This window comes from Scyliorhinus torazame, chromosome 10 (assembly GCF_047496885.1).
Source record: "Scyliorhinus torazame isolate Kashiwa2021f chromosome 10, sScyTor2.1, whole genome shotgun sequence".
Classification (NCBI taxonomy): domain Eukaryota; kingdom Metazoa; phylum Chordata; class Chondrichthyes; order Carcharhiniformes; family Scyliorhinidae; genus Scyliorhinus; species Scyliorhinus torazame.
The window spans coordinates 112,771,632-112,799,617 of record NC_092716.1 but is presented as its reverse complement, the minus strand read 5'-3'; the positions used below and the strand labels follow the sequence as shown (position 1 = coordinate 112,799,617).

The window sequence follows — 27,986 nt, the reverse complement described above, 5'->3', positions numbered from 1 at the left end:
CGAGAAATCTGAAATAAAAGCAGAAAATGTTGAAAATTCTCAGCCTCTGGAGAAAGTTCTGGCCATCAATCCAATATGTTACCCATGTTTCTCTCCATAGATGCTGCTGAATATTTGCACCATTTTCGGTTTTTGCTTTGACTTATGTTTTGAGTAATAAAAGTTAAGATTTGCATTTCATAATCCCCAAGCGTATGACCCATTCAATACTGAACTGGAGTTTAAAAAAATATTAGGTTACATTAGCACAGGTAAAATATAAATGCAAATAATTTTTACTGTATAATGGGTTTGTCAGAAACTCCCTTCCCTCACCCACATAGCTGGGTGAGGGAAGGCACCCACCCAGTCCTGGATTAGAATAATTTACACACTGGGCATTATTACCCTTGATGAGTAGGCCATTCGGGCTCTCAAGCCTGTTACACCGTTTAATCAAGGGTGCCACTGATTAGCGCTGCTGCCTCACGCCAGAGACCCGGGTTCAATTCCAACCTCGGGTGACTGTGGAGTTTGCACATTCTTCCCATGTTTGCATGAGTTTCCTCCTGTTTCTTCCCAGTCCTAAGATGTGCTGGTTAGGTGGATTGGATATGCTAAATTGCCCCTAGGTTGAATTACAGGGGTGGGGTGGGGGATTGGGCCTAGGTAGGGTGCTCTTTCAGAGGGTCGGTGCCGACTCGATGGACCGAATGGCCTCCTGCACTGGAGGGATTCTATTTTATGAGAAGTTTGAACTTCTCATAACGGGATTTGAAGTTGGAACCATCATGGTTCCAGGTACAGCACAGCAATGACCCGCCAGGCTAATTTTGTGTATTGGATATTTATTATGAGTAAATGTTACAGTTGTGCTCATTTGATTACATACGAACAAGCAGCAGGAGTAGTCCATTGGACCCCTCAAGCCTGTTCCACCATTTAATCGGATCATGGTTGATCAAATCTGCGTCCCGCCTATCCCTGATAACCTCTCGCCCCCCTGCTTACCAAAAGTCTTTCCACTTCTGCATTAAAATGTTTCAAATTTTCTGCTTCCACCACCTTTTCAGAGTTCCAGACTCTCTGCCCTCGTGACAGACGAAAGTTCTCCCCATCTCCATTTTAAATGGGCCACCTCTTATTTTTAAGCAGTGGTCCCTAGTTCCAGATTCTTTGACAAGCGGAAACATCCTTTCTATATGCACCCTGTCAAGACACCTCAGGACCGTGTGTTTCTTGTTTGTTATGAAAAGAAACTTTTAAACTACCTAACCTGAAGGTTTCCTGGTTATCAAGGGGACTCATTAAGTTAGCTCAGGTAAATATATCCCTTTAGTGAAGGCTTCAGCACTGTAAATTCTATGTCTATGTTTAAAATACCAAAGGGAAATTGGTGTTGTAGTTATTGAATAATTTAGATGTGGGTAGTGCCGGTGAGTTCAAGGGGCAGTTGGGGTTTATTTCTGAAGAGAATGGATTATGTCGAGGCTTAGGGATGAAAGCCAGCACTACCCCATATTACTCTAATGGTCTCTGGTCTGATTATAGATTAAAGGACTATCCGCAGTATTGTCAGCACTTGGCTTCTATAGGCCACTTCTTACAGTTTCCTCATCATTTACAGGAGGTAAGTGGTGCTCTCATAATGGCTTGATTGTTTTTTGTAACCACATTGTGGTGATGCCTCAGCAGTTTTCATTCTGACATCTGTAACCAGCAAACTTCATGGGCATGGTGATCTCGGTGGTTAAACCGACTTGCAAGTGTGACCTTTTTTTGAGAGTTGTTTCTGCGATGGGCTAGAAACTGATTTTGATCAATATAAAAATGCAAAACTTAGGTTTTATTTCATTGCACAGTAGTATGTCCCCAAAACATTTTGTACTTGGAGGTAATTTGCTGTGCACAGAAATTGTTTTTTGTTTCAGCACATCAGCTAGCTTCCATTGATGTCAAAAATCCTTTTGAATTGGGTTTACTGTGAAATTAATGTCCTTTTGCTCTAGAGTGGACTATTTGTGTCAGCTCTCCCCTGCCAGTTTATTCCCTGATCACCTAAAAAGATGTTCTTTCCTGAAGTCCAGTTCTACAATAATCTTGCCCACTGGCCAGTGACTCGGTGGACTGTGGGCAGCATTGTAGGCAGGTCTTATCCTGGCCTTGCCTGATCTCCATGTGCTTCAAGAATGGGTCCCTAAATCGGGATAGGGACTTCTAGCTAATCTTTTTTCCCCCTTTCGTTCTCTGTTGCCCAGTGGTTCAGGGCAATTCTGGTGTCTACTACCACCACCCCTCATTCCCAAACTGAAATCCATTAAATCTAAGGCCTAGAATTAAAATCAGGACTCAGATAGATAGCTTGCTTCTACCTGTAGGAATGTTTTCACTTTGTGACCTCCGGAGAGTTTTGTGAATTATAAATCTCTATTTGTTCAAACCAGGGGGCAATGGTTTCTGAATTTATTTTATCATCAAAAACATTGACTTTAGAGGTTTATTACAGCAACTTTACATCAATTAAAAATAACGTGTTACTATTTATTTTCAATCATTTCTATTTGTTCCAGTACATTGAGTATGGCCAGCAGTCCAGAGACCCTCCTGTGAAAATGCAAGGTAGCATTACAACCCCTGGCAGTATTGCATTGGCCCAGGCTCAGGCACAAGCACAGGCTCAGAATAAGACCCCCCTCACCAGACAAGTCAGCGCCATTGTAACCACGTCCACAACCACTACCGTGACCAAAGCCACTACAGTTACCAGGCCGACTGGAGTGAGCTTTAAGAAAGATGTACCTGTGAGTAATATAATTGTTTTCCACTGGAGCGATTTCAAAGTAATGTTAAAAGCAAAATACTGTGGATAGTGGAAATCTGAAATTAAAACACAAAGTGCTGGAAGAACCCAGGTCTGGCAGCATCTGTGGAGAGAGAAACAGAGTTAACATTTCTAGCCGAGTCTGTATGACTCTTCAGGGCTCTGAAAAAACGTGTCATGCGGACTTGAAACATTAACTATGCTTCTCTCCACAGATGCTGCTGCACCTGCTCAGCTTTTCCAGCATTGTCTATTCAAAATAATGTTTTACTTTCAGAAACTTAGTTTGCTCTCTACATTAGGATTTTTCAGATTGCTCTCAAGTTTATAATTGGCTACTTAGTACTGAAATAAATATTGTAAGCATTGAGCAGTAACAATGGCTATTGTAAAATATTTTCTCTGCAGTTTTTTAACTTCTATATTCTTCACCTACCCATACTTGATGGGAGAGGAAGTTACTCATTTGCCACCTCTAGCTTTTAAAAAAAAGTCATTAGATTTTAATTATCATTATCTTCGTATGATAATGGATTTCACAAGATTTGCACATCTGTAAGTGGCATCTAAGTAACTTCAAAAGGTTTTCATCAACTTGATGTCTAATTGCCTCTTAATACTTGCATGCTAGAAATGTTGATTTTATTGAGTGGTGTTCATGTAAATATTTCATACCTCAAGCTGAAAGCTGTCACTTTATGACTTTTTGAAGGATGTTTGCTCCTGGCCTATAGGTTCCTTGGAATGCCAGATCTGGTGCTTTTACATTACTCTCTTCCTGTAAACAAATGTCTGAAACGTAAACCAAAGTACAAAATGTGTGACATAATATTCAGACTATATTGCACTGCAAATTCAAAATTTCAATTGAAACTGAACCATATAAATGGCAGAAACTAAGTACTCAAATCTATCTGATCTGATGTGATATTTGTATGTCTTTTTGTATTTGTGATAGTTTAAAGCCCTCTAGGAATGATCTTCATATACTCGGGTTGAAAACCCTCTAAGAATGATCTTCATATACTTGGGTATTTTGCGTGCTCTGTTTCTTTATTAATGTTTGAAAGTTTTTTGTTTGGAAAATATTTTATTGAGGCATTTATAATTTTAACATTTTAAACAAAGAGATCCAACACGCAAAGAAACCCACAATGACATACCCAACCCCCACCCCAAGCATTAACCCTAACTACCCATACATTAGATTTCCTATCTTTAATTGTCACTTCCATGCCCCATCCCCCACTGACGGTCAATTTTCCTTGAAGAAGTCGATGAACGGCTGCCACCTCTGAGTGAACCCCTTAAGACAAATTTAATTTTCTCTAACCTAAGAAACCCTGCCCTGTCACTGACCCAAACACCCGACTTTGGAGGCTCCGAGTCCCTCTATCCCAAAAGGTTCCGTCTCCGGGCCACCGGGAAGGCAAAGGCCAAAAGGCCACTCTTCTCTGCCCCCCACCCCCTTGCTGGATCTTCTAATGTTTGAAAGTTAATAAAAGGAAATGCATTAAATGATGGTTCTGCTACAGTAATGCTCATGGCTTTACATGTCCTTGATGGTAATGTTGAACTCTTTTTCAAATTTACCCTCTGACTGTGGCTGCCAACTCCTTCAAACCTGTAGCAAATGAATTGTTTATACCCATGGAGTTTTTTTTCACCGGAGCAGTAACCAATTTGTGTTCAAAATACCAATCTGCCAAAGTCTTTAATGTAATTCCATTGACAAAATTTATGTTACAGCAAAGTCCTCCTGTTTTCTTTTAGCCCTCCATTAATACAACTAATATAGAAACATTGTTGGTGGCCACAGACCAGGCAGAGAGGATAGTGGAACCACCTGAGAATATTCAAGAAAAAGTGGCTTTTATCTTCAACAATCTCTCGCAGTCCAACATGACACAGAAGGTGGGTGTTCTGAGATGATTTGTGGTGCAGCTGTGCCTGATGCACCATTTTTCCTTGCAGTGATGTTCTTCTTCAGTCTTGGCTTTTGAAAGCAGCCTGTTTATATCGCACCGCAGTTTCACTAGCAAATATACTTCGAGCTAAATGTAACTGTTTGCTTTAGTTCTTTGTGGGGAGTGTATAACCGGAGATCATTATAGCTACCAAGAAATCCAAAAAAGTGTTCAGAAGGAACTTATTCAATCAAAGATTGGTGAAAATGTGGAACTTTCTACTGGGAATGATCGAAACGAATAGTATAGATGCATTATAAGGGAAATTAGAGAAGCCTGTGAGGGCGAATGAAGGATTGTATAAGAGAAGATGGGAAGAGGCCTGAGTGGGGCCGATTTTCTGGGCCAAATGGCCTGTTACTGTGCTACATATTCTATGCAATCTTATGTCTTCAGTAACTACTAGAGTTCTATGTATACCAGTAGTAATGAACCAAATTTGCTGTCTGAGCGGTTGTGCATCAACCACTCCGCTTAGTGGCAGTGACTACATTGGATCTGACTGTGCTGCTGTTCAAAGCATAGCTGAAAATCACAAGCATATGGGCTGGTTTAGCATAGGGCTAAATCGCTGGCTTTGAAAGCAGACCAAGGCAGGCCAGCAGCATGGTTCAATTCCCGTACCAGCTTCCCCGAGCAGGCGCCGGAATGTGGCAACTCGGGGCTTTTCACAGTAACTTCATTTGAAGCCTACTTGTGACAATCTATTTTCTTTTCATTTCATTGATGTCTACTGAATGATAGGTGTGTTGGCGGTAAATGAACACAAGTGGGCGGTCCAGTAAATCAGTCAAAACCGTACGGTGGGATTAATTACTGGAAATTGAAGACCATTTATGAGAATGATTTGAGTAACTAAATTAGGGAATAAATTAATTGCTCAAATGAAACGTTTACCAGACATGACTGTTGGCAATAGGCAATTCAGAGTGCATTAGACTTCTGAATCTCCCAGGTATTTAATTCTCCAATGGATGCTCGTTGCGTTCTGCATTCAGCTGAACATTGTTCAAAGAATAATGATGGTTCTGGAAGCATAGACTTTATTTAATTCTGCATTCTGCCCCAGGAGAAAAAATAATATTGTACCGATCTATCTAGTCCGTGTATTTACTGTACATTGCCATTTGTCCTATTTTTAGTGGATTGGCCTTCTGTGTTCCTAATGTCTCCAAGCAATTTCATCCCTGCAATTTGGCATCTTTATTATTTTCGATTTATTTTGGTCTCTGTTTTCCTTCCAAACTACCAGTCTGGGAGGGGCACGATAACGGTTTGCTTGTGGGACCTTACTGCATGCAATCTAGCTGCCAAGTTTGCCTTAAAGAAAAGTTGCATTTCAGTGATGTGAAAGGCCTTATGGTACAGAGAGAAAGTGGCAGGGTGCTATACAAATGCAATTCTTTGTACTTGAGGTAATTGCAATTATGTGTTGTATCACAAAGAACAAAGAACAACAAAGAAATGTACAGCACAGGAACAGGCCCTTCGGCCCTCCAAGCCCGCGCCGACCATACTGCCCGACTAAACTACAATCTTCTACACTTCCTGGGTCCGTATCCTTCTATTCCCATCCTATTCATATATTTGTCAAGATGCCCCTTAAATGTCCCTATCGTCCCTGCCTCCACTACCTCCTCCGGTAGTGAGTTCCAGGCACCCACTACCCTCTGCGTAAAAAACTTGCCTCGTACATCTACTCTAAACTTTGCCCCTCTCACCTTAAACCTATGCCCCCTAGTAATTGACCCCTCTACCCTGGGGAAAAGCCTCTGACTATCCACTCTGTCTATGCCCCTCATAATTTTGTATACCTCTATCAGGTCGCCCCTCAACCTCCTTCGTTCCAGTGAGAACAAACCGAGTTTATTCAATCGCTCCTCATAGCTTATGCCCTCCATACCAGGCAACATTCTGGTAAATCTCTTCTGCACCCTCTCTAAAGCCTCCACATCCTTCTGGTAGTGTGGCGACCAGAATTGAACACTATACTCCAAGTGTGGCCTAACTAAGGTTCTATACAGCTGCAACATGACTTGCCAATTCTTATACTCAATGCCCCGGCCAATGAAGGCAAGCATGCCGTATGCCTTCTTGACTACCTTCTCCACCTGTGTAGCCCCTTTCAGTGATCTGTGGACCTGTACTCCTAGATCTCTTTGACTTTCAATACTCTTGAGGGTTCTACCATTCACCGTATATTCCCTACCTGCATTAGCCCTTCCAAAATGCATTACCTCACATTTGTCCAGGTTAAACTCCATCTGCCATCTCTCCGCCCAAGTCTCCAGACAATCTAAATCCTGCTGTATCCTCAGACAGTCCTCATCGCTATCCGCAATTCCACCAACCTTTGTGTCGTCTGCAAACTTACTAATCAGACCAGTTACATTTTCCTCCAAATCATTTATATATACTACAAAGAGCAAAGGTCCCAGCACTGATCCCTGTGGAACACCACTGGTCACAGCCCTCCAATTAGAAAAGCATCCCTCCATTGCTACCCTCTGCCTTCTATGGCCTAGCCAGTTCTGTATCCACCTTGCCAGTTCACCCCTGATCCCGTGTGACTCCACCTTTTGTACTAGTCTACCATGAGGGACCTTGTCAAAGGCCTTACTGAAGTCCATATAGACAACATCTACTGCCCTACCTGCATCAATCATCTTAGTGACCTCCTCGAAAAACTCTATCAAGTTAGTGAGACACGACCTCCCCTTCACAAAACCGTGCTGCCTCTCACTAATACGTCCATTTGCTTCCAAATGGGAGTAGATCCTGTCTCGAAGAATTCTCTCCAGTAATTTCCCTACCACTGAAGTAAGGCTCACCGGCCTGTAGTTCCCGGGATTATCCCTGCCACCCTTCTTAAACAGAGGAACAACATTGGCTATTCTCCAGTCCTCCGGGACATCCCCTGAAGACAGCGAGGATCCAAAGATTTCTGTCAAGGCCTCAGCAATTTCCTCTCCAGCCTCCTTCAGTATTCTGGGGTAGATCCCATCCGGCCCTGGGGACTTATCTACCTTAATATTTTTTAAGACACCCAACACCTCGTCTTTTTGGATCACAATGTGACCCAGGCTATCTACACCCCCTTCTCCAGACTCAACATCTACCAATTCCTTCTCTTTGGTGAATACTGATGCAAAGTATTCATTTAGTACCTCGCCCATTTCCTCTGGCTCCACACATAGATTCCCTTGCCTATCCTTCAGTGGGCCAACCCTTTCCCTGGCTACCCTCTTGCTTTTTATGTAAGTGTAAAAAGCCTTGGGATTTTCCTTAACCCTATTTGCCAATGACTTTTCATGACCCCTTCTAGCCCTCCTGACTCCCTGCTTAAGTTCCTTCCTACATTGTGCTTGTTACACTAAGATATTGCAATTAGTCACTGAACTACAAAACTAATTCTTGCAAGCAAGCATTTTGCTTGTGGCACGGTAGCACAGTGGTTAGCACTGTTGCTTCACAGCTCCAGGGTCCCAGGTTCGATTCCCGTCTTCGGTCACTGTCTGTACGGAATCGGCATGTTCACCCCGTACCTGCGTGGGTTTCCTTTGGGTGCTCCGGTTTCCTCCTTAATTTAATGATGTCCACAAGATTACAGCCCATAGACCCACAGCCAAGAATATGCAGTTTCTGCAGGCAGGAAGTAATCATTCTTCCAGGCCCACTGTTATCTTCCAAAAATCCTGATGGGACATTCAACAGCTGGGTCCTCTGGTGCCCTTTGTTTGAGGGGATTACATGTGGAGACATGCTGCATGGATATATGGCTCGTTGAAGCAATATTCTTCAATACCATGTTTGGATTGAAGCAATGAATAGCTGATGTACTTTCCTATTATGTAAGGCACAGTTGTTCTTGCTTTGTGTCAATTTTTAATACTAATTGAAGTGAATTGTTTGATATCTAATTCAGCATTTTCTATATCACTAATTCTTTGCCCCTCTGAATCATTATTACTGATGTGTGTTGTTCCTGGTGTTACAGGTGGAAGAGCTAAAAGAGACTGTGAAAGATGAGTTTATGCCCTGGGTATCCCAATATTTGGTCATGAAGAGAGTCAGCATTGAACCTAACTTTCACAGTCTCTACTCAAACTTTATGGACACGTTGAAGAATTCTGAGTTTAACAAAATGGTACTCACCGAGACATACAGAAACATCAAGGTAAAGAGAAATATGAGCAGATAGCATTCACCGCAATGAGACAGGAATTTCCTTTTTGAAGCTGCTATGGACAGTAAAAGCCATTGGCATATGCCTGTTGTCATAAGCTTTCCTGACGCTACCACCAAGAAAGCACAACAGCGCCTATACTTCCTCAGGAAACTAAGGAAATTCGGCATGTCCACATTAACCCTTACCAACTTTTACAGATGCACCATAGAAAGCATCCTATCGGGCCCGCTGCATCACAGCCTGGTATGGCAACTGCTCGGCCCAGGACCGCAAGAAACTTCAGAGAGTCATGAACACCACCCAGTCCATCACACGAACCTGCCTCCCATCCATTGACTTCATCTACACCTCCCGCTGCCTGGGGAAAGCGGGCAGCATAATCAAAGATCCCTCCCACCCGGCTTATTCACTCTTCCAACTTCTTCCATCGGGCAGGAGATACAGAAGTCTGAGAACACGCACGAACAGACTCAAAAACAGCTTCTTCCCCACTGTCACCAAACTCCTAAATGTCCCTCTTATGGACTGATTTCATTAACACTACACCCTGTATGCTTCATCCAATGCCAGTGCTTATGTAGTTACATTGTATATGTTGTGTTGCCCTATTATGTATTTTCTTTTATTCCCTTTTCTTCTCATATACTTAATGATCTGTTGAGCTGCTCGCAGAAAAATACTTTTCACTGTACCTCGGTACACATGACAATAAAAAAAATCCAATCCAATCCTCCCTCCTCTCCTCCTAAAAGAACACATCCATACCAGGTTATAGTTCCAGCACATTGACTAATTGGCTACATGTGTGGACGGAAACGGTGAATGCCAGCTTAGTTGTCACAGATGTGTCATGACGCCTGGACCAGACCCCAATATATACTAGGAAACCGAACGAGACCCCAACAGTTTTTAATTTTGTAAACTGAGGAAAAGATACTTCGCTCCAGGAGTGATTCCACTGACACCTCAGGATCTTTTACATTAAAACAAACTTTATTAGTAACACAGAATTTACCCCATTGACATCTATGGGGGAAAAAAACCTTTTCAATTGACAGTTAAAACGGTTCTTTTTTTAAAAAAAAGTCTGAGCTTACTTCCCATCTATTTCTCAGTTTTCAATGAAGCAAAATGCACACAAGTCAAATGGCACTTATTAAATCAGTTAATACTCGGTGGTTTACAGATTTATGCACAAAGTCCTTGGGAGAGAAGCTTTCAGAGGCCAGTCTGAGAAACGCACCTCCTTTCCTCAGAATCCAGAGCAGAACTATATAAATGAAACTAAAAGGAACAAAGACAGGGCTGGAAAAGGAAACTAAAAATAGATCCAACCCGCCCCATGAGACATCGCATCCTGCCTAGTTGTTAACCCCTTAATCACAGCTTTAGCAGACCTGTAATTTGGATACTTTAACCCAAGTTATTAATATTACTCCAACCAACAATATATATAAAAAATTCCTACATTCATCACAGATTGCATAATTGAAATATCCAATCCTGTTCTCTAATGCCACCCATTCGAGCACTTTCTGATCTGGATCACTGGATAGATATTTAGTAGCAGGATCTCCTTCGTTCCCTCCCCCACTCACACCAAAACCAGTGCAATTCAGCAAGCTTCTGTTCTGAAGGTCCTAACTGTTGTAGTACAGATTTATAGGCACACTAGTAACTCAACCCAAGTGACCAACCCTCCAGGTATGGGCCTCAACAGGCTGCAGGGTAACTCCATTTTATTTGCCAGGGAGTGGCCAGGCTCTTGCTGATTTATTGCTTTCCTACGCCAGGACAGATTTTGCGTGGTATTAGATACTGCACAGATCTAGCTGGTTGAGGCAGGAATCTTGAGTGTATTGTTCAGTGAACTTACTCAGAGTCAAGCAAGAGGCTTTGAAGTGGACTGCTTCATAGTCGAGAGAATTGATTGGATGGATTTTTCTCTGACCTGTCTATCATGCTATTGCTAACACTCCTGTTCTGCAGTGATTCACTTATATAAGCTTAATTACAATGAGTTATATTTTGCGGGGGCTGAAAGAAGAAGATAAGGCTGTGTGTAATTTTGCCAAGATGAATTGTGGTGGAGTTACTGTTCATAATTGTGAATTAATATATAGTGAGTTTTAAACCCAAGGTCTCTTATTACATGAAACTACATTAAGAGGACAACACTGATTAATTCCTGAATAGTGAGCGGCACGGTGGCGCAGTGGTTAGCGCTGCTGCCTACGGTGCTGAGGACCTGGGTTCGATCCCGACCCGGGTCGCTGTCTGTGTGGAGTTTGCACATTCTCCCTGTATCTTCGTGGGTTTCACCCCCACAACACAAAGATGTGCAGGGTAGGTGGATTGGCCATACTAAATTGCCCCTTAATTGGGAAAAAAAATAATTGGGTACTCTAAATTTTTATTTAAAAAAACTCCTGAATTGCAATAGATGTAATGTAGCATTTTTTCTGTGGCCTAATGTCCAGCAATTCTAAGTAATAAATTTCTAGAAGCCATTTGATAAGTTATTTTAACTGTTCTAAGAGCCAAATTAAGCCATTTTAACTATAAAACATGTAAGGAGTGGAATTAGATAATTACTGCCCTGCTGCTTCACTTTATTCTTTTTGGCCCTTCTAGGTACTGTTGACATCTGACAAGGCTGCAGCAAACTTTTCAGACCGGTCGCTGTTGAAGAACCTGGGCCACTGGTTGGGCATGATAACGCTAGCCAAAAATAAACCCATTTTGCACATTGTAAGTGTTGGATCTTTAATGTTTGAATCCGTCCTTTCATGATGTTGAACAGCTTTCATTACAACTGAATTATTGAATAGGCTTATTCTGTTTAGGATTACTTTTGTATTTCCAAATTCAAACAGGTTTTCTTAAAATTATTGTATGTAGGATCTCGATGTGAAATCTTTGCTGCTGGAGGCTTATATGAAAGGTCAGCAAGAGATGCTCTACGTTGTCCCTTTTGTTGCCAAAGTTTTAGAATCGAGCGTTAGGAGTATGGTAAGTTCAGATCTTCAGTTTTTTACCCCTGTTCTGTTCAGCTGTATAATCTAAGGACTTTTTCCAATCAGACCCAAGAAGAAAATTGATCTCAAAAATTTTCTGATAAATTCTGGTTCAGGTTTTATAGTAACTAGAATAGAGTGAATCGGAAAAATGAGTCCTCATTTACACTGGCCCCTAGTGTATCATTGTGAGTTATCAATTAGTCTCAATGAGTGTTGGATGGGTTGAACTGGAACAAGAATCTTCCAGAGGGCACTTGGGAAGAACAAAAGAATAATTGGACATTATTTGTGGGGAGCCGGTTCTATTCTTGATGGTGATACTGAGGATTACAATTCAAATGGTGATTAGGAGGGGAGCAGGCAGTTCTCTGGCGCCCTGAAGATGATTAATCAGGTTTGAGAACAGCGTGCATGTATTTTGCTCTGGGATAGATAGATGGGCTACTGAGGAGTGGGGCTGGAGGAGAATGGGTCAGTACAAGGCAGGGCTGAATATACCATTAGGGAGACTGAGTGGTAAGCATATTAGATGGCCAGAATGTACTTGAGGCCCTTATGGCAGTGTATGTCAAACTTTTTCCCCCCCTGCCCCCCAGGCTGCACTTTTGCCAAGCAGCTAACCTTTGTGACTCAAGCCAGCAAACCTTCGTGACACGCTCACTTACCTTTAATGCTAACAGGGAGCCTGATTGGTACTCATGATCTCGCTCCAATCAGGTTCGCAGGAGGAGAGGGCAATACGCATATTGGGTGCAGAGTTAGCTGGTTCCTGTGTACTGTCTTCATCTTTGTGAGAACAGAAAATCCAACTTCGCAGATGCAGGTCATGATGAAGGGCAAATCCTTGTTTTACTCAGCACTAGATCGCCCTTGGAGGTGCTTCTCCAGAATGTTCACAACCTCCTGAACGTGTGGCATGTTTTTAATGTGCTGTCACAGGCCAGGTGCAGCAGCTCAGTCTCCTCATTTGGAGTCAGCTGTAAGTTAATAACTGACTCTGGGGTATCAAACTCAAAGGTATTTTTCACCCACCTCTTCAAAATCAGAAACTTCTCTGGAAAGTAATGACAAAATCATTGATCAGCACAGCCAGATGCGACTGAATAAGGCTTGCCAATCTATTGACAATTCCCTTACCAACAGTTTTCTTCGATGTTCCCCACACTACATGTCGTAGTTTTGGATTCGTACTCGCACTTGCCAAACTTCTTTGTAGGCCGTTCACCGGAGGCCCTGGAATTCTGTACACTCAGAGCTAACACTAGCTGTCCTGTCATGGACTTTACTGATTTCCAGCAGATTTCAATGCGAGCCAGTGGCCAGTACAGGGCGTTTGACGTCAATTGTACATTCAGGACACAAGACATGCTTCCTGTTGCCTCTTATGATCGGAAGACTGCATGGCTGATGATGCAGCCGTTCTCATTTTAAATGCCAGTAACAGCTGTTCATAGTATCATAGAATTTACAGTGCAGAAGAAGGCCATTCAGCCCATCAGGTCTGCACCGGCCCTTGGAAAGAGCACCCGACTTAAGCCCCATGCCTCCACCCTATCTCCTTTATCCCCGTAACCCAACCTAACCCTTTTGGACACGAAGGGCAATTTAGAATGGCCAATCCACCTATCCTGCACATCTTTGGACTGTGGGAGGAAACCGGAGCACCCGGAGGAAACCCACGCACACACTGGGAGAACGTGCAGACTCCACACAGACAGTGACCCAAGCCAGGAATCGAACCTGGGACCCTGGAGCTGTGAAGCAACTGTGCTAATCACAGTGCTGTTGGGCGCTTCTTTTGCGATCGGGGACATCATGACTGATTGTTCTGTGATCCTTCCAACACCTGCTCGTGACCCATCCACTGGTTGCTTTGAAAAACTGTCATAACCTGCATGGGACTTATGAAGTAGCAATAAATAAATTCCCTGTGAGCTTGCTGAGTATGAGGTCCCCTGTTAAAAGGGGCAGGGAACCCTACAGTTTAGGGTTAAAGTCAGCCAGTTTGAGAACCGACATAGAGGAAAGACCCAGCTGGGATCTTGAGTGCTATATGAATAATAGTTATTGTAATAAAACTATTTCTTTCTACAACTTGGTATGGACTCCCTTCGTGGTCTACTAAACCGGCGACAAAGGTTCGACTGGTTTTCTGTCGCCGCTGCAACTCTGTCCATTAATCCACCTTACTAATGCTGCTGGATGTGGGTCAGTCTCTTTTCTTTTGTCATGCTGAAGATTAGATGGGTTCGACGCCAATGTGGAGGACTGGACTCAGTATGTGGAAAGAATGCGCTACTTTTTCAGGATTAATAGTATAATGATGATCATTTTGTTAACTGCTGTGGTGCACTTATCCAGGGTGTGATACAGAACCTCAACTCTCCTCCGGCACCTGACACTCGTACTTTCGAGCAACTAGTAATGCTAGTGGGGCAACATTTTAACCATCACCATCCGGTGCAACACATCGCCGTATGGCACTGGGGCTGTTCTCCCACAGGATGGCAGTGAGCAGCCGATTGCTTTTGTCTCCCAGACAGGTGGTTGTGGCCAAACGCAAATACTCATTGATAGTGAAGGAGGGCCTGGCGGTGGTTTTCACAAGTTAAATTCCACCAATACATGTACGGCTGCCATTTCATCCTCTTCACCCACAAACCGTTGCTCGCTTTATGCAAGGAGGACAGGGCCACACCACCAATGCTTCCGCGAGATTCCAGTGATGAGCCATTTTATTTGCTGCCTACGAATACTCGTTCGAACATAGGCTGGGCACTTAAAATTGCACATGCTGATGCGTTGAGCGGCTACCCTTACTGACTCTCTTCCCCCCCATCCCCCCCAATATACTCTCAGAACGGATTGCCCCCCCCCCCCCCCCCCCCCCAAAAATATACTCCCAGGACGGATTGCCGGTCACTGTGTCTACGATCTGTCTGCACCCAAATGGACCCAGTTCTTTCCACGGGTCGACATCTCGTGTTATATGGTGGATAGCATCGACAGGTGATTTATGAGATTACTCATCAAAGATGTCCGAATTTATTGTGGAGGATGGTGTCCTGCTTTGGGGTTTGCGCGTCACCGTCCCTGTAAAGGGCCACAGTTTGAACGTGCAGGACCTCCACAATGAACACCTGGGGGTGTCCAAAAACAAAAATGTTAACGTGCAGCTACCTCTTGTGGCCGGGCCTGGATGCTGACGTTGAACAATTGGCCCAACAATGTTCTGTCTGTCAAGAGCACCAAAAGCTCTCATTGTCCACGTCCCTCCATCTTGGAAATGGTCAGGGCGGCCTTGGGCTCGGTTGCATGCCAATTCTGTCGGGCAGTTTCAGGGGTTAATGTTCCTCCTAATTGACGGCCATTCCAAATGGCTAGAGGTGGTGGCATTGTCATACAGACCCAGGGTAATGCTCTGGGGTATTGGGTTTGTCTCCCACCATGGCACATGGTGAATTTTAATTCAATAAAAATCTGGAATTGAAAGTATAATGATTATGGAACCACTGCCGACTGCCCTAAAAACCCACCTGGTTCAATAATATCCTTAATGAAAGGAAATCTGCCACCCCTACACAGTCTTTCCTACATGCGACTACAGACCCGCAAAACAATGGGGATGACGCTTAACTTGCCCCCCGGTGAAATGGCCTCGCAAGCCATTCAGTTGAAGGACACTTAGGAATGGGCTACCAATACAACGGCCACATCCTAAACCAAATTTTTTTAAAAATAGGGGGATGACTACCTTCATAGCTACGATCGAAAAGCTGAGTTCATCTTTTTGTACCCATGGCTTACCTGTTGTGGTTGTCATGGAAAATGACACGAGAGAAGAGTTCTTGGGGTTTCTGAAGGCCAATGGGGTACGACACATTTGGACTGCCCTGTACCACCCAGCTTAGAAAGGGCCAGCGGAGAGTGCAGTCCAGATGTTCAAAGGCGGAATACGAAAACCGTCTTCAGGGTCAACGAACTCTAGGCTGGTCCGGTTCTTGTTTTCTTACAGAACCACGACGCACACAGTGACTGAGGTGGCCCCGGGCTGAGATGCTGATGGGAAGAAGACTTCAGAACCACCTTAGTATGATCATCCCTGATATCAGTGGGAGCGTGCGCCACAACCAAGACGTACGTGCAAGGGCATTGCCCCGTTCGGCATTGACCATCCAGGCTCTTCGTACCAGGTGAAGCAGTACATGTCCTGACATTTCACAGATGGCGTCCAGTGGATCTTCAGGACTGTAATCTGCCAGGCAGGGCCGTTTTTTCACCAAATACTAGTCCAGGGTCAAGTAATGTGTAAGCACGTGGATCACATTCGATCTCGGCAAACTGCTCTTCGTAAGATTCCTCGTGAACGAAAAGTTGTTGTCCAGCCAAACCTGCTGCCTGAGTTGGCCAGATCTGAACCCTAAAGGGGCCAAGACGCTGACGTGAGAGAGGCTGTCGAAATAGATTCAGAGATGGAGACCCAACCGCCAGTGGTATCCGACAGAGAGTCCACAGTGCAGCAGCCTCCAGTTCCATTCGAAAGCGACATTTGCCCTCCTGGTATACACTGCCGATCCTACGCCGGTGATGCACCGAGCACAGCCAGAGACTAAGCTAGTCCATGCCTTCCATCACCACAGCCATCAGAGGATTCTTCGGACTTTAGGATGAGGGGGGCGCCATAACCCGCATGGAACTCATGAAGTTGTGATGATTAAACTCCCCATGTGCCTCACTGAATACCAACTCCCCCGTTAAATGGGGTGAGGAATCCTAAACCACGTGTAGCTAAACTTCTGTATAAAGTCAGCCAGTTTGGGTACCGGCATAGAGGAGAGACCCAGCTGGGATCTTTTGTGCCGTGTAAATAATAGTTATTGTAATAAAACTTTATTTCTTTCTACAAATCTGTGTGGACTCCCTTCGTGGACTTCCTTAAGAGAAAAGGCTGTATTCTGAAGATAATAGAGTTGGAAAGTGAGCTTTTTTAGGAAGGTGTCCATACTGATTTTAAAATTGTTAGAAATATGACATGAGATGGGGAATTTGACTGTCTGGAAGGTTGGTACCTCAGTTTTGTTGGGAAAGGGATTTATGAGTACACCCGATTGGGGAGAGAATTACGAGTGAAGATATGTTGTCTGAAATGTGTAAATGGGAGGACAGTTCTGAGGAGTTGAGATTGATGTGGGGTGCTTTGAACTTGCGGGGAATGAAGAAGTGTTCACTTGATGAAAAGATAAAGACCAAAAGAACAATTTAAAGTAATTGGCAAAAGAAACAAAAGCGATATGAGAAAAAACTTTTTCTCACACCGAGTGGTTACGGTCTGGAATGTACTGTCTGAGAATGTGGTGGAGGCAGGTTCAAGTGAAGCATTGAAAAGGAAATTAGGACTTCCGGGTGCGGCGATGACCAGCTAAGTCGCACGTTTCGGCACCTCCCGTTTTAACGGACTTTTGGGTTCTTATCGGGAGCCCCAACGGCAATTTTTGAAGGCTAAACCCACTGAGGCGACATAGAAGGGAGTCCCCCCGGATGTGAATGGACAGAAGAGATAATAGTGGCCAGATTGCGGAGGATCCTCTGGAGCAGCGGCAAAGAAGGGAAGTGAGAAGCAAGATGGCGGCGGAGGGAGGCCAGTTGGTATGGGGCCTGGAACAGCAGGAGTTCCTCCGGCGATGTGTGGAGGAGCTCAAGAAGGAGGTGCTGGCGCCGATGCTGCAGGCGATTGAGGGGTTAAAGGAGGCGCAGAAGACCCAAGAGATGGAGCTCCGTGGAGTGAAGGCAAAAGCTGCCGAAAATGAGGACGAGGTACAGGGCTTGGTGGTGAAGACGGAGACGCACGAGGTACTGCATAAGAGGTGTATGGAGAGACTAGAAGCCCTGGAAAATAGCTCGAGGAGGAAGAACTTAAGAATCGTGGGTCTTCCTGAAGGGGCAGAGGGAGTGGACGTTGGGGCATATGTGAGCACGATGCTCCATACCTTAATGGGAGCTGAGGCCCCGACGGGCCCCCTGGAAGTGGAGGGAGCGTATCGAGTCCTCATGAGAAGACCAAAGGCAGGAGAAATACCTCGAGCAATAGTGGTGAGGTTCCACCGCTACAAGGACAGGGAGATGGTCCTGAGATGGGCGAAAAAGACACGGAGCAGCAGGTGGGAGAACGCGGTGATCCGCGTGTATCAGGATTGGAGTGTGGAGGTGGTGAGAAGGAGGGCGAGTTTCAATCGGGCCAAGGCGGTGCTCCACAAGAGGAAAGTGAAGTTTGGAATGTTGCAGCCGGCAAGACTGTGGGTTACACACCAGGGTAAACACCACTACTTCGAGACGACAGAAGAGGCGTGGACATTTATTGAAGAGGAGAAGTTGGACTAGATTGGAGAAAGAGTGTTTGAAATGAAGGAGTGAGGTGGTGGCAAGGGACTGTGAATCAGATGGGGGAAAATTTTCTTTCCCCTCGAAGGGGGGACACACGAAGAAATGTGGCCGCCGGTGGGGAAGGGGAGGGGGAAGGAGAGGGAGCTGCGCCATCAGGGGCGGGGCCGAGAGGGAAGCGCGGGCTTTGTTCCCGCGCTATGGAAATTGTGGCGGGAAAAGGGGGCGCAGGAAGGAGGGGGCCTCACATGATGGGAGGCTAAGGATAAACGGGGGAAGCCGAGGTCAGCCAGAGTTTGCTGACTTCCGGAAGCAATATGGGGGGAGCAACTAAGCTAGAGCGGGATCTAGCGGGGGAGGGGGGGTTAACTGGGTTGCTGCTGCTAAGGGAAAGGGGGAGCTGTTACGGGATGGGATGGTCAGGACGGGAGGGCGCCGTCGGGGGGATAAGCGGGTGCGTGGGAACCGGGTGAGGAGCTGGTCTAAAAAAGGGGATGGCTAGTCGACGAGGGGGGGGGGGGTGGTAAAGAGCCCCCCAACCTGGTTGATCACGTGGAACGTGAGAGGGTTGAATGGGCCGATTAAGAGGGCAAGGGTACTTGCGCACCTAAAGAAGCTAAAGGCAGACGTGGTCATGCTTCAGGAGACGCACCTGAAACTGGCGGATCTAGGTCAGATTAAGAAAAGGATGGGTGGGACAGGTATTCCACTCGGGCTTGGATGCGAAAAATAGAGGGGTGGCAATACTGGTGGGGAAACGGGTATTGTTTGAGGCGAAGACCATAGTGGCGGACAGTGGGGGTAGATACGTGATGGTGAGTGGCAGATTGCAAGGTGAGGCGGTGGTGCTGGTGAATGTATATGCCCCGAACTGGGATGATGTGAACTTTATGAAGCGTATGTTGGGGCGCATCCCGGACCTGGAGATGGGAAAGTTGGTAATGGGGGGGGGGGACTTCAACACGGTGCTGGACCCAGGGCTGGACCGGTCCAGATCTAGAACCGGGAGGAGGCCGGCAGCGGCCACGGTGCTGAAGGGCTTTATGGAGCAGATGGGAGGAGTGGATCCCTGGAGATTTACTAGGCCAAGGAGTAAAGAGTTTTCCTTCTTCTCCCATGTCCACAAAGTGTACTCCCGGATAGACTTCTTTGTCCTGGGAAGGGCGCTGATCCCGAAGGTGGCAGGAACGGAGTATTCGGCAATAGCCATTTCAGATCATGCCCCACATTGGATAGATCTGGAAGTAGGAGAGGAAAAGGAACAGCGCCCACTCTGGAGATTAGATGTGGGACTGTTGGCGGACGAGGGGGTATGTGTAAGGGTGAGGGGATGTATTGAAAGGTACCGAGAGATTAATGAAGACGGAGGGGTCCAGGTGGGAGTGGTCTGGGAGGCGCTGAAGGCGGTGGTTAGAGGGGAGCTGATCTCCATAAGGGCCCATAAGGGGAAACAAGAGGGTAAAGAAAGGGAGAGATTGTTGGGGGAGATTTTGAGGGTGGATAGGCAATATGCGGAGGCTCCAGATGAAGGGCTATACAGGGAAAGACTGGGATTGCACACGGACTTTGACTTGTTGACCACGGGTAAGGCGGAGGCACAATGGAGGAAGGCACAGGGAGTGCAGTATGAATATGGAGAGAAGGCGAGCCACTGGCCACAGCGCTGAGGGGCTCTAGGAAGTGGAGGGGGGTACTTGGAGGAGGAGAAGAGCATCGGGTCTCATTATACGCGGATGATTTGTTGTTGCATGTCGCGGACCCAGTGGAGGGGATGCCTGAGATAATGCAGACACTCAGGAAGTTTGGAGAATTTTCAGGATATAAATTGAATATGGGAAGAGTGAACTGTTTGTGATGCACCCCGGGGAACAGGGCAGGGGAATAGACAATTTACCGTTGAGGAGGGTAACAATGGATTTCCGGTATTTAGGGATCCAGGTGGCCAGGAACTGGGGAACCTTGCATAAGCTTAACTTGGCACGACTGGTAGAGCAGATGGAAGAGGACTTTAGGAGGTGGGACATGACGCCCGTCATTGGCGGGCAGGGTGCAGGCGGTTAAAATGGTGGTCCTTCCGAGGTTTCTTTTTGTGTTCCAGTGCCTCCCTGTACTGATTACAAAGGCCTTTTTTAAGAAGGTGGACAAGAGTATTATGAGCTTTGTGTGGGCTGGAAAGTCCCCAAGAGTAAAGAGGGGGTTCCTGCAGCGCAGTAGGGACAGAGGGGGACTGGCACTGCCGAGTCTAAGTGATTATTATTGGGCCGCCAACGTGTCAATGATATGTAAGTGGATGAGGGAAGGGGAAGGAGCAGCGTGGAAAAGACTGGAGATGGCGTCCTGTAGGGGAACTAGCCGAAAAGCACTGGCGACGGCGCCGTTACCATTCTCCCCGAAAAAATACACCACAAACCCAGTGGTGGTGGCAACTCTGAAAATTTGGGGGCAGTGGAGACGACATAAGGGAGTGACGGGTGCCTCAGTGTCCCCGATAAGGAACAACCATAGGTTCGTCCCGGGAAGGATAGATGGGGGATTTAAATCTTGGCAGCGAGCAGGAATTGTGAAATTAAAGGACTTGTTCTTAACGGGAGGAGGAGCTGGGGGAAGAGATTGAGGAGGGGAAGAGATTGAGGAGGGGCTGTGGGCAGATGCCCTAAGTAGGGTAAACTCTTCGTCCTCGTGTGCCAGGCTCAGCCTGATACAATTCAAGGTTCTACACGGCGCATATGACTGGAGCAAAGGTTGAGTAGATTTTTTGGAGTGGAGGATAGGTGCGGGAGATGCGCGGGAAACTTGGCGAACCACACCCACATGTTTTGGTCATGTCCGGTATTGCATGGGTTCTGGGTGGGTGTGGCAAAAGTGATTTCAAAGGTGGTGGGGGTCCGGGTCGAACCAGGCTGGGGGTTGGCTATATTTGGGGTTGCAGATGAGCCGGGAGTGCAGGAGGCGAGAGAGGCCGATGTTTTGGCCTTTGCGTCCCTAGTAGCCCGGCGAAGGATTCTACTTATGTGGAAAGAAGCTAAACCCCCGGGCGTGGAGGCCTGGATAAACGACATGGCAGGGTTCATAAAACTGGAGCGGATAAAGTACGCACTAAGAGGTTCGGCTCAAGGGTTCACCAGGCGGTGGCAACCGTTCCTCAACTATCTCGCAGAGCGATAAGGGAAAATAGGAAAGGTAGCAGCAGCAACCCAGGGGGGTGGGAGGACTCATTTGGGTCCTCAGGGGATTTTATGTGTGTGTTTATATATTAGTTATTTCTATTAGATTTTACGAAGTTATTATTTTAGTTACTATTTCTGTTGTTTCTTATTTTGTTGTTGGCAGTTGCCGTTAGTTAGCATATTATTTATTTCAAAAACGATCAATGTATATATTATTACAAAGTTGTAAAATGGGAAATTTTTGTTTTTGTTTGATCGAAAAACTTTAATAAAATATTTTTTTTTAAAAAAGAAAACAAAATTAGACTATTAGCTGGAAAAGAAAAACATGCAAGACGATGGAGAGAAGGGGGAGGAATGGTACTAAATGAATTCCTCATTCGAGAGAGCAGGTGCAGGTACGATGGGCTGAATGTTTGCCACCTGAGCTGTAGCAAAGCTGTGTGCAGGCAAAGGTAGACACAAGGTAAAGTCATTAGGTCTAAAGGGTTTTGTGCCAAGACTGAGGATAGCATTGCTGCGTTGTTGTCACGCCATCATACAGCACATTGATGCCTATAATAATTTTTAATTGTGTCACAAGTAGGCTTACACTAACACTGCAATGAAGTTGCTGTGACAATCCCCTAGTCGCCTCGTTCCGGCGCCTGTTCGGGTACACTGAGGGAGAATTCGGATGTCCAATTCACCTAACCAGCACGCCTTTCGGGACGTGTGGGAGGAAACCGGAGTACCCGGAGGAAACCCACGCAGACACTGGGAGAACGTGCAGACTCTGCACAGACAGTGATCCATGCCAGGAATTGAACCCGGGTCCCTGGGGCTGTGAAGCAACAGTGCTAACCCACTGTGCTATCGTGCCGCTGTCATAGATCAAAATTGCACTCCACTGCTATTTACCACGCCATAAAGAAAACCGGTGTCAGAATGAAGCAGTCTGTGGACGTCTGGTGACGGTATGTAGGAGAAGGATATATACAAGGCAGCTCCTGTCAGGGTACGTTATTTTTGCCCGGTTCCCGGGAATTTGGGAGTACAAACTCGGCCTAGCTAAAGATTCAATGAACTCGTTAATAAAATAATGTAAAATTTCAAAAAAGGCAGGAGGAAAGAAAGTTGCGGGTAGAAACCCTTTGGATTAGGGGAGTCCACATGGCTCACCAGTATGGAAGATGGCAGAGTCGTCTCCAGCAAGTGCAGCCGCTCCTATCACGGTGGATATGTTGCCAGAGGTATTAGTCTCGGAGTTCAGAAGCAGTTTGGGAAACACGTCAAACAACAAGGGCAGGTGATGATGGAAACCCTCAAATCGATTGATGAGGTACTTGGCTGGGTTTGGGAGAAGATGGAGAGAATCTCAGAGGCTGGTAAAAGCAAGAAGAGGTGAAGCAAATGGAGGAAACCTTGTTGAGGCACAGCAATCCAATTGCTTCGCTGGAGGCTGAGCTGTCGTTGGTGGCGGGAAAAGAAACAACATCCTGAAGAAAATTGATGACCTGAAGAACTGGTCAAGAAGACAAAACCACAGAATTGTGGGGTTGCTGCTTTGTGACGGATCCAGCCTCCATGATCAGGGATATTGTGGCGCTTCTGAAGAACTTTGGCTCTCTTTTTGAGGTTACAAGTTGAATCTGGGTAAGAGTGAGTATTTTCTGGGGACCCCACTGGGAGGGGAACCAACCCAGGGGGGCTTCCCTTTCATCTTGGCAGATCAAACTTCAGATATTCGGGTGTCTGGTTGCCTGAAACTGGGCACAACTCCATAAATTGAATACCACCAGTCTGGTGAGTACTTCATAGTTGGATCTGCAAAGGTTGGATGACCTGCATTTGTCCTCGGCGGGCAGGGACCAGTCTATCAAGATGAATATTGTGCCACGGTTTCTGGTTTTTAAAAATGTCTTCGTGTCTTCATCCCTAAAAAACTCTTGGGAGGGTAAGCAGGTTGATATACATCTTTTATTTGGGCGGGCAAAACGCCGAAAATTCAAAAGACAGTTTTACAGAAGGACAGTCTGCAGGCCTTGAGCTGCTTAATTTGCTTTTTTATTACTGGGCGACCAACATAGAAAAGGTGCTTGTGTGGTGTTGTGACCCAGAGGCCGCTTGGGTACAGATAGAGACGAGGTCATGTAAGGGGTCTGGTTGGGCACGCTGATGACAGCTTCGCTCCGGTTTTTGCCGCCAAAATATTCTGCGAGTTCTGGTGGTCGGGTCCACTTTTAACGATATGGAGGCAGTTCAGACAGCATTTTAGGCTCAGGTCTTGGGTCGAAGGTGGTCCCTATTTGTTCCAGTCACCTGTATGAGCTGGTGAGGTTGACCGCCGTGTTTGGGGTGTGGGGAAGGAAGGGGTTAGAGAGAATAGGAGACATGCTTTTAGAGGGGCTATTTACCAGTAGAGAGGAACTAACGGTGAAATACAGGCTCAAGGGAACAAACTCTTTTAGATACCTCCAGGTTTGGGGCAGCAGGTAGCACAAGTGGATAGCACTGTGGCTTAACAGCGCCGGGGTCCCAGGTTCGATTCCCCGCTGGGTCACTGTCTGTGCGGAGTCTGCACGTTCTCCCTGTGTCTGCGTGGGTTTCCTCCGGGTGCTCCGGTTTCCTCCCACAGTCCAAAGACGTGCAGGTTCGATGGATTGGCCATGATAAATTGCCCTTGGTGACCAAAAAGGTTAGGAGCCATTATTGGGTTACGGGGAGTGTGTGGAAGTGAGGGCTTAAGTGGGTTGGTGCAGACCCGATGGGCCGAATGGCCTCCTTCTGCACTATGTTCGGAATTTAGTACAGAAAACATTCCCAGTGGTGCCGACGCCTCTAATGCAAAGGAACCTTTTACTTGTGGGGTCGGAGGAGGGGAATAAGTCAGGAATCTATGGGGGATCCTTTCAGAAGAAGTAAGCTAAATGAATGGAGTGAAAGCTAAGTCGGAGGAGGATCTGCGGCCCATGGTGGATGATGCGGTGTGCAGTGAGGCCCTTCGCAGGGTGAACTCCATGTCCTTGTGTGCGAGACTGCGCTTCATCCAGCTTAAGATAGGGTGCACTTAACCAAGGAGAGGTTGAGCAGCTTTTTCCCAGAGGTGGATGATAGGTGTATGCGGTGTTCCAGGGGCCTGGCCAACCATAAGCGCATGTTCTGGCGTTGTCCCAGGCTCATGAGTTTTGGGTCTCCTTCTTTAGCACCATGTCGGCAATTCTCGATATCAAACTGGAGCCCTGCTGTTTGGTTGCCTTATTTGGGGTGTCGGACTCACTGTTGATGTCCTTGGCCTTCGCCTCGTTGATTGTCTGGGGGTGAGTCCTGCTGGGTGGGGGTCTCCAACCCCAGCATAGTTAGGGGATCGAAAGGAGTTTTTGTACCTGGAGAAGGTTAAGTACACAGAGAGTGGATTGGTCGAGCAGTTCTACCGAAGGTGGCAGCCTTTTAATTCAAGGAACTAATCATAGTCAGTTGCTTTCTGGGGAAGGGAGAAGAAGAGATTGTGCTTTCATTTGTATTTTTTGTTGTTGGATGTTTCAGGTGTTTTATAAAATATGTATGTTTTGTAACATTGAAAAAGTTAAATAAAATCATTTTTAGAAATTAAGTTGTCTCAAAACTAGCTGAATTGCACATTTTTTGAGTTAGCAACAGAACACCTCCACTGAAAAAGAAATAATTGATGAGGGCAATTATTACGCCCTGAGATGCACTGGAAGGTTATTGATACAGTCGATACATGCTCCTGCAAATGTGTAGTTCTAATTATCAGTGTACACAAGCTATTATAAATAGCACAATAGAATTCTTGGTCGGGAACATGTTCTTCATTGGTGCTCAAATCATTGGTACTCAAATCATTGGTGCTCAAATAGAATATTTCCGTAAACCTCTTAATGGAAGTATTGCAAGGGATGCGTTCCAAAATGATTCAGTTAATAGGAATTTTAATGTGGTTTTCATATTTGCATAATCTAATTGCAAATAGTGTTTGTTGACAATTAAGACACTTGCTAAACCTGCGTGTTTATTTGAGTACTTCAAATGTTTTTATTATATAGCACAGCAATGATCGCGGGGGGTGGCTGCAATTGCGCAATTGTCTGAAAATATCTGTAAACCACGTACTCCTCTCTTTTGGAACATTTTGCTGCCCTGTTCTACATTTTGTGTGTGGAGAAAATTTTGAATGTGCAAATATTGCCTGTATCGATAGGCTTTTCATATTTCCACTTCAGACCTTGGTTGGGAATACATTGTAGTGATTGAAAATATGTAGAGTATTGCACCACGGGGCAAGTGGTGGTGCACTGAGGAGCACTGAGGCTGTATTAAGTGTAAAGTAATGTATTTTGGCCGGAAAAATGGGAAGGCAACTTATTATCTAAATCGGGAGAGACTTCAGGGTGCTCCGTTGCAGAGCGATCTGGAGGTCCTCGTTCATGAGTCACAGAAAACTAGCATGCAGATACTGCAGGTAATAAAGAAAGCATATTGAATGTTGGCATTTATAGCTAAAGGAATAGAGTATAAAGGTAAGGAAGTGTTGTTGCAACTGTACAAGGCATTAGTGAGAACACACCTGGAGTATTGTCTGCAGTTTTGGTCCCCTTACTTGAGGAAAACTCAATGGGCCAAATGGCCTGATTCTGCTCCTATGTCTTATGAACCTATTACCAAATTATGTTCAGTGACTTGTCAATTGAAGCACTTGTTGATTTTCTGTAGTCCTCTGCTGAAGATTCTTGCTTCTGCAGTGGTACAACATGATTCCTGAGACCCGGTGAAGCGTTCTACCATCGTTCTATAATGCAGAGAATTCTGAGATCCAGAAATAACTTGGCCCCAAGCTTTCCAAATTGGAACGGTTAAAGTGCATTTTCTTGAAATTATGTATGTAGATCCTTCCTGTATTATCAATGTAGAAAGGCAGTAGTACATTACTTAAGTGACCATTCTTAATGTGTGAATCTACGCACCAGGTGTCCCATTCTACACAGGAGGGCATTGCAACTGAATTTGATTTTATCCTCCAGTTTAACAAGCAGTTAATTGGAGGAGAGCAGGTTCCTGGCTCTCTTCACGCTGCCGCCAACTTTGAAAACAGCATGTTTGAGTTGTCATGACACCGAGCCATCTGAGAATGCTATTTTTAAAGTGTGCCTGCACCAATCTCACCCCTGCATGCAACTGAAAATTCCAGCCCATGGATGGAGCTGCATCACATTTAAGGATTTGGGGGAAAATTTGAAATCTGCAAATGAGGGCGAGGAGGTTTTGAGATAAGTAATTATTTCAATTAATTATAAGTAACCGAGTTGGTTATAGAAAGAAGCTACATGGATGTAGTTACTCCTAAGAATGAAGGTAGCTGGGTGACGTTTAAAATGAGGGGGAAGAAGCAGCCAGTGCAGGGATCCCCTGTGGTTGTTCCCCTCTATAACAGGAATACCGTTTTGTTTACTGTTGGGGGGGGGGGGGGGAGGGAATTGACCTACCAGAGGTAAGCCAGGGTGACCAGGTCTCTGGCACTGAGTCTATCCCTGTGGCTCAGAAGGGAAGGGGGGAGAGCAGGAGAGCATTAGTTAGTGGAGACTCTATAGTTCGAGGGACAGATGGGCGGTTCTGTGGCAACGATAGAGGCTCACGGTTGGTGTGTTGCCTCCCGGGTGCCAAGGTCCGTGACGTCTCTGATCGTGTTTTCAGGATCCTTAATGGGGAGGCGGAGCAGCCACAAGTCGTGGTACACATCAGTACCAATGACATCGGTAGGAAAAGGGACGGGAATGTAAAATAGGAATTCAGGGAGCTAGGGTGGAAGCTGAGAGCCAGGACAGACCGTGTTGTCACCTTGGGTTTTCTGCCAGTGCCACGTGTTAACGAGGTGAGGAACAGGGAGAGAGTGCAGTTTAACACGTGGCTACAGGGATGGTGTAGGAGGGAGGGTTTCAGTTACTTGGATAATTGGAGCACATTCTGGGGAAGGTGGGACCTGTACAAACATGACGGGTTACACGTGAACCAGAAGGACACCAATATCCTGGGAGGGAAATTTGGTACAGCTCTTCAGGGGGGGGGGTTTAATCTAATTTGGCAGGGGGGTGGGAAACTGATTTGTAGTCCAGGAGATAGCAATGCTGGAGTTCAGGAAGTTGAGGGTAGTGCAGTACTGTGGAAGGTAACAACTTCACAAGAGTGGACCTGCAGGCATGAAGGTGGTTTGAAGTGTGTCTACTTCAATGCGAGGAGCATCAGGAATAAGGTTGGTGAGCTTGAAGCATGGATTGGTACCTGGGATTATGATGTTGTGGCCATTACGGAGACGTGCATAGAACAGGGGCAGGAATGGTTGTTGGAGGTTCCGGGGTTTAAATGTTTCAGTAAGATTAGGGAAGGTGGTAAAAGAGGTGGAGGAGTAGCATTGTTAATCAAGGATAGTATAATGGCTGCAGAAAGGCAGTTTGAGGAGGATCTGTCTAC

General features: G+C 45.8%; 1 protein-coding gene across 10 annotated transcripts in view; it reads left to right on the top strand.

The window, feature by feature from the left end:
• Window positions 1-27,986, top strand: part of cnot1 (CCR4-NOT transcription complex, subunit 1) — a 277,488-nt gene that overhangs the window by 187,092 nt on the left and 62,410 nt on the right. For all 10 annotated transcript variants that reach the window (XM_072518616.1, XM_072518624.1, XM_072518622.1 and 7 more), the window contains 6 exons: window positions 1,531-1,609; window positions 2,550-2,780; window positions 4,574-4,714; window positions 8,765-8,944; window positions 11,591-11,707; window positions 11,858-11,968. In XM_072518616.1, coding sequence (XP_072374717.1) covers window positions 1,531-1,609; window positions 2,550-2,780; window positions 4,574-4,714; window positions 8,765-8,944; window positions 11,591-11,707; window positions 11,858-11,968 — 859 coding nt within the window. The remainder of the gene's footprint in view (window positions 1-1,530; window positions 1,610-2,549; window positions 2,781-4,573; window positions 4,715-8,764; window positions 8,945-11,590; window positions 11,708-11,857; window positions 11,969-27,986) is intronic.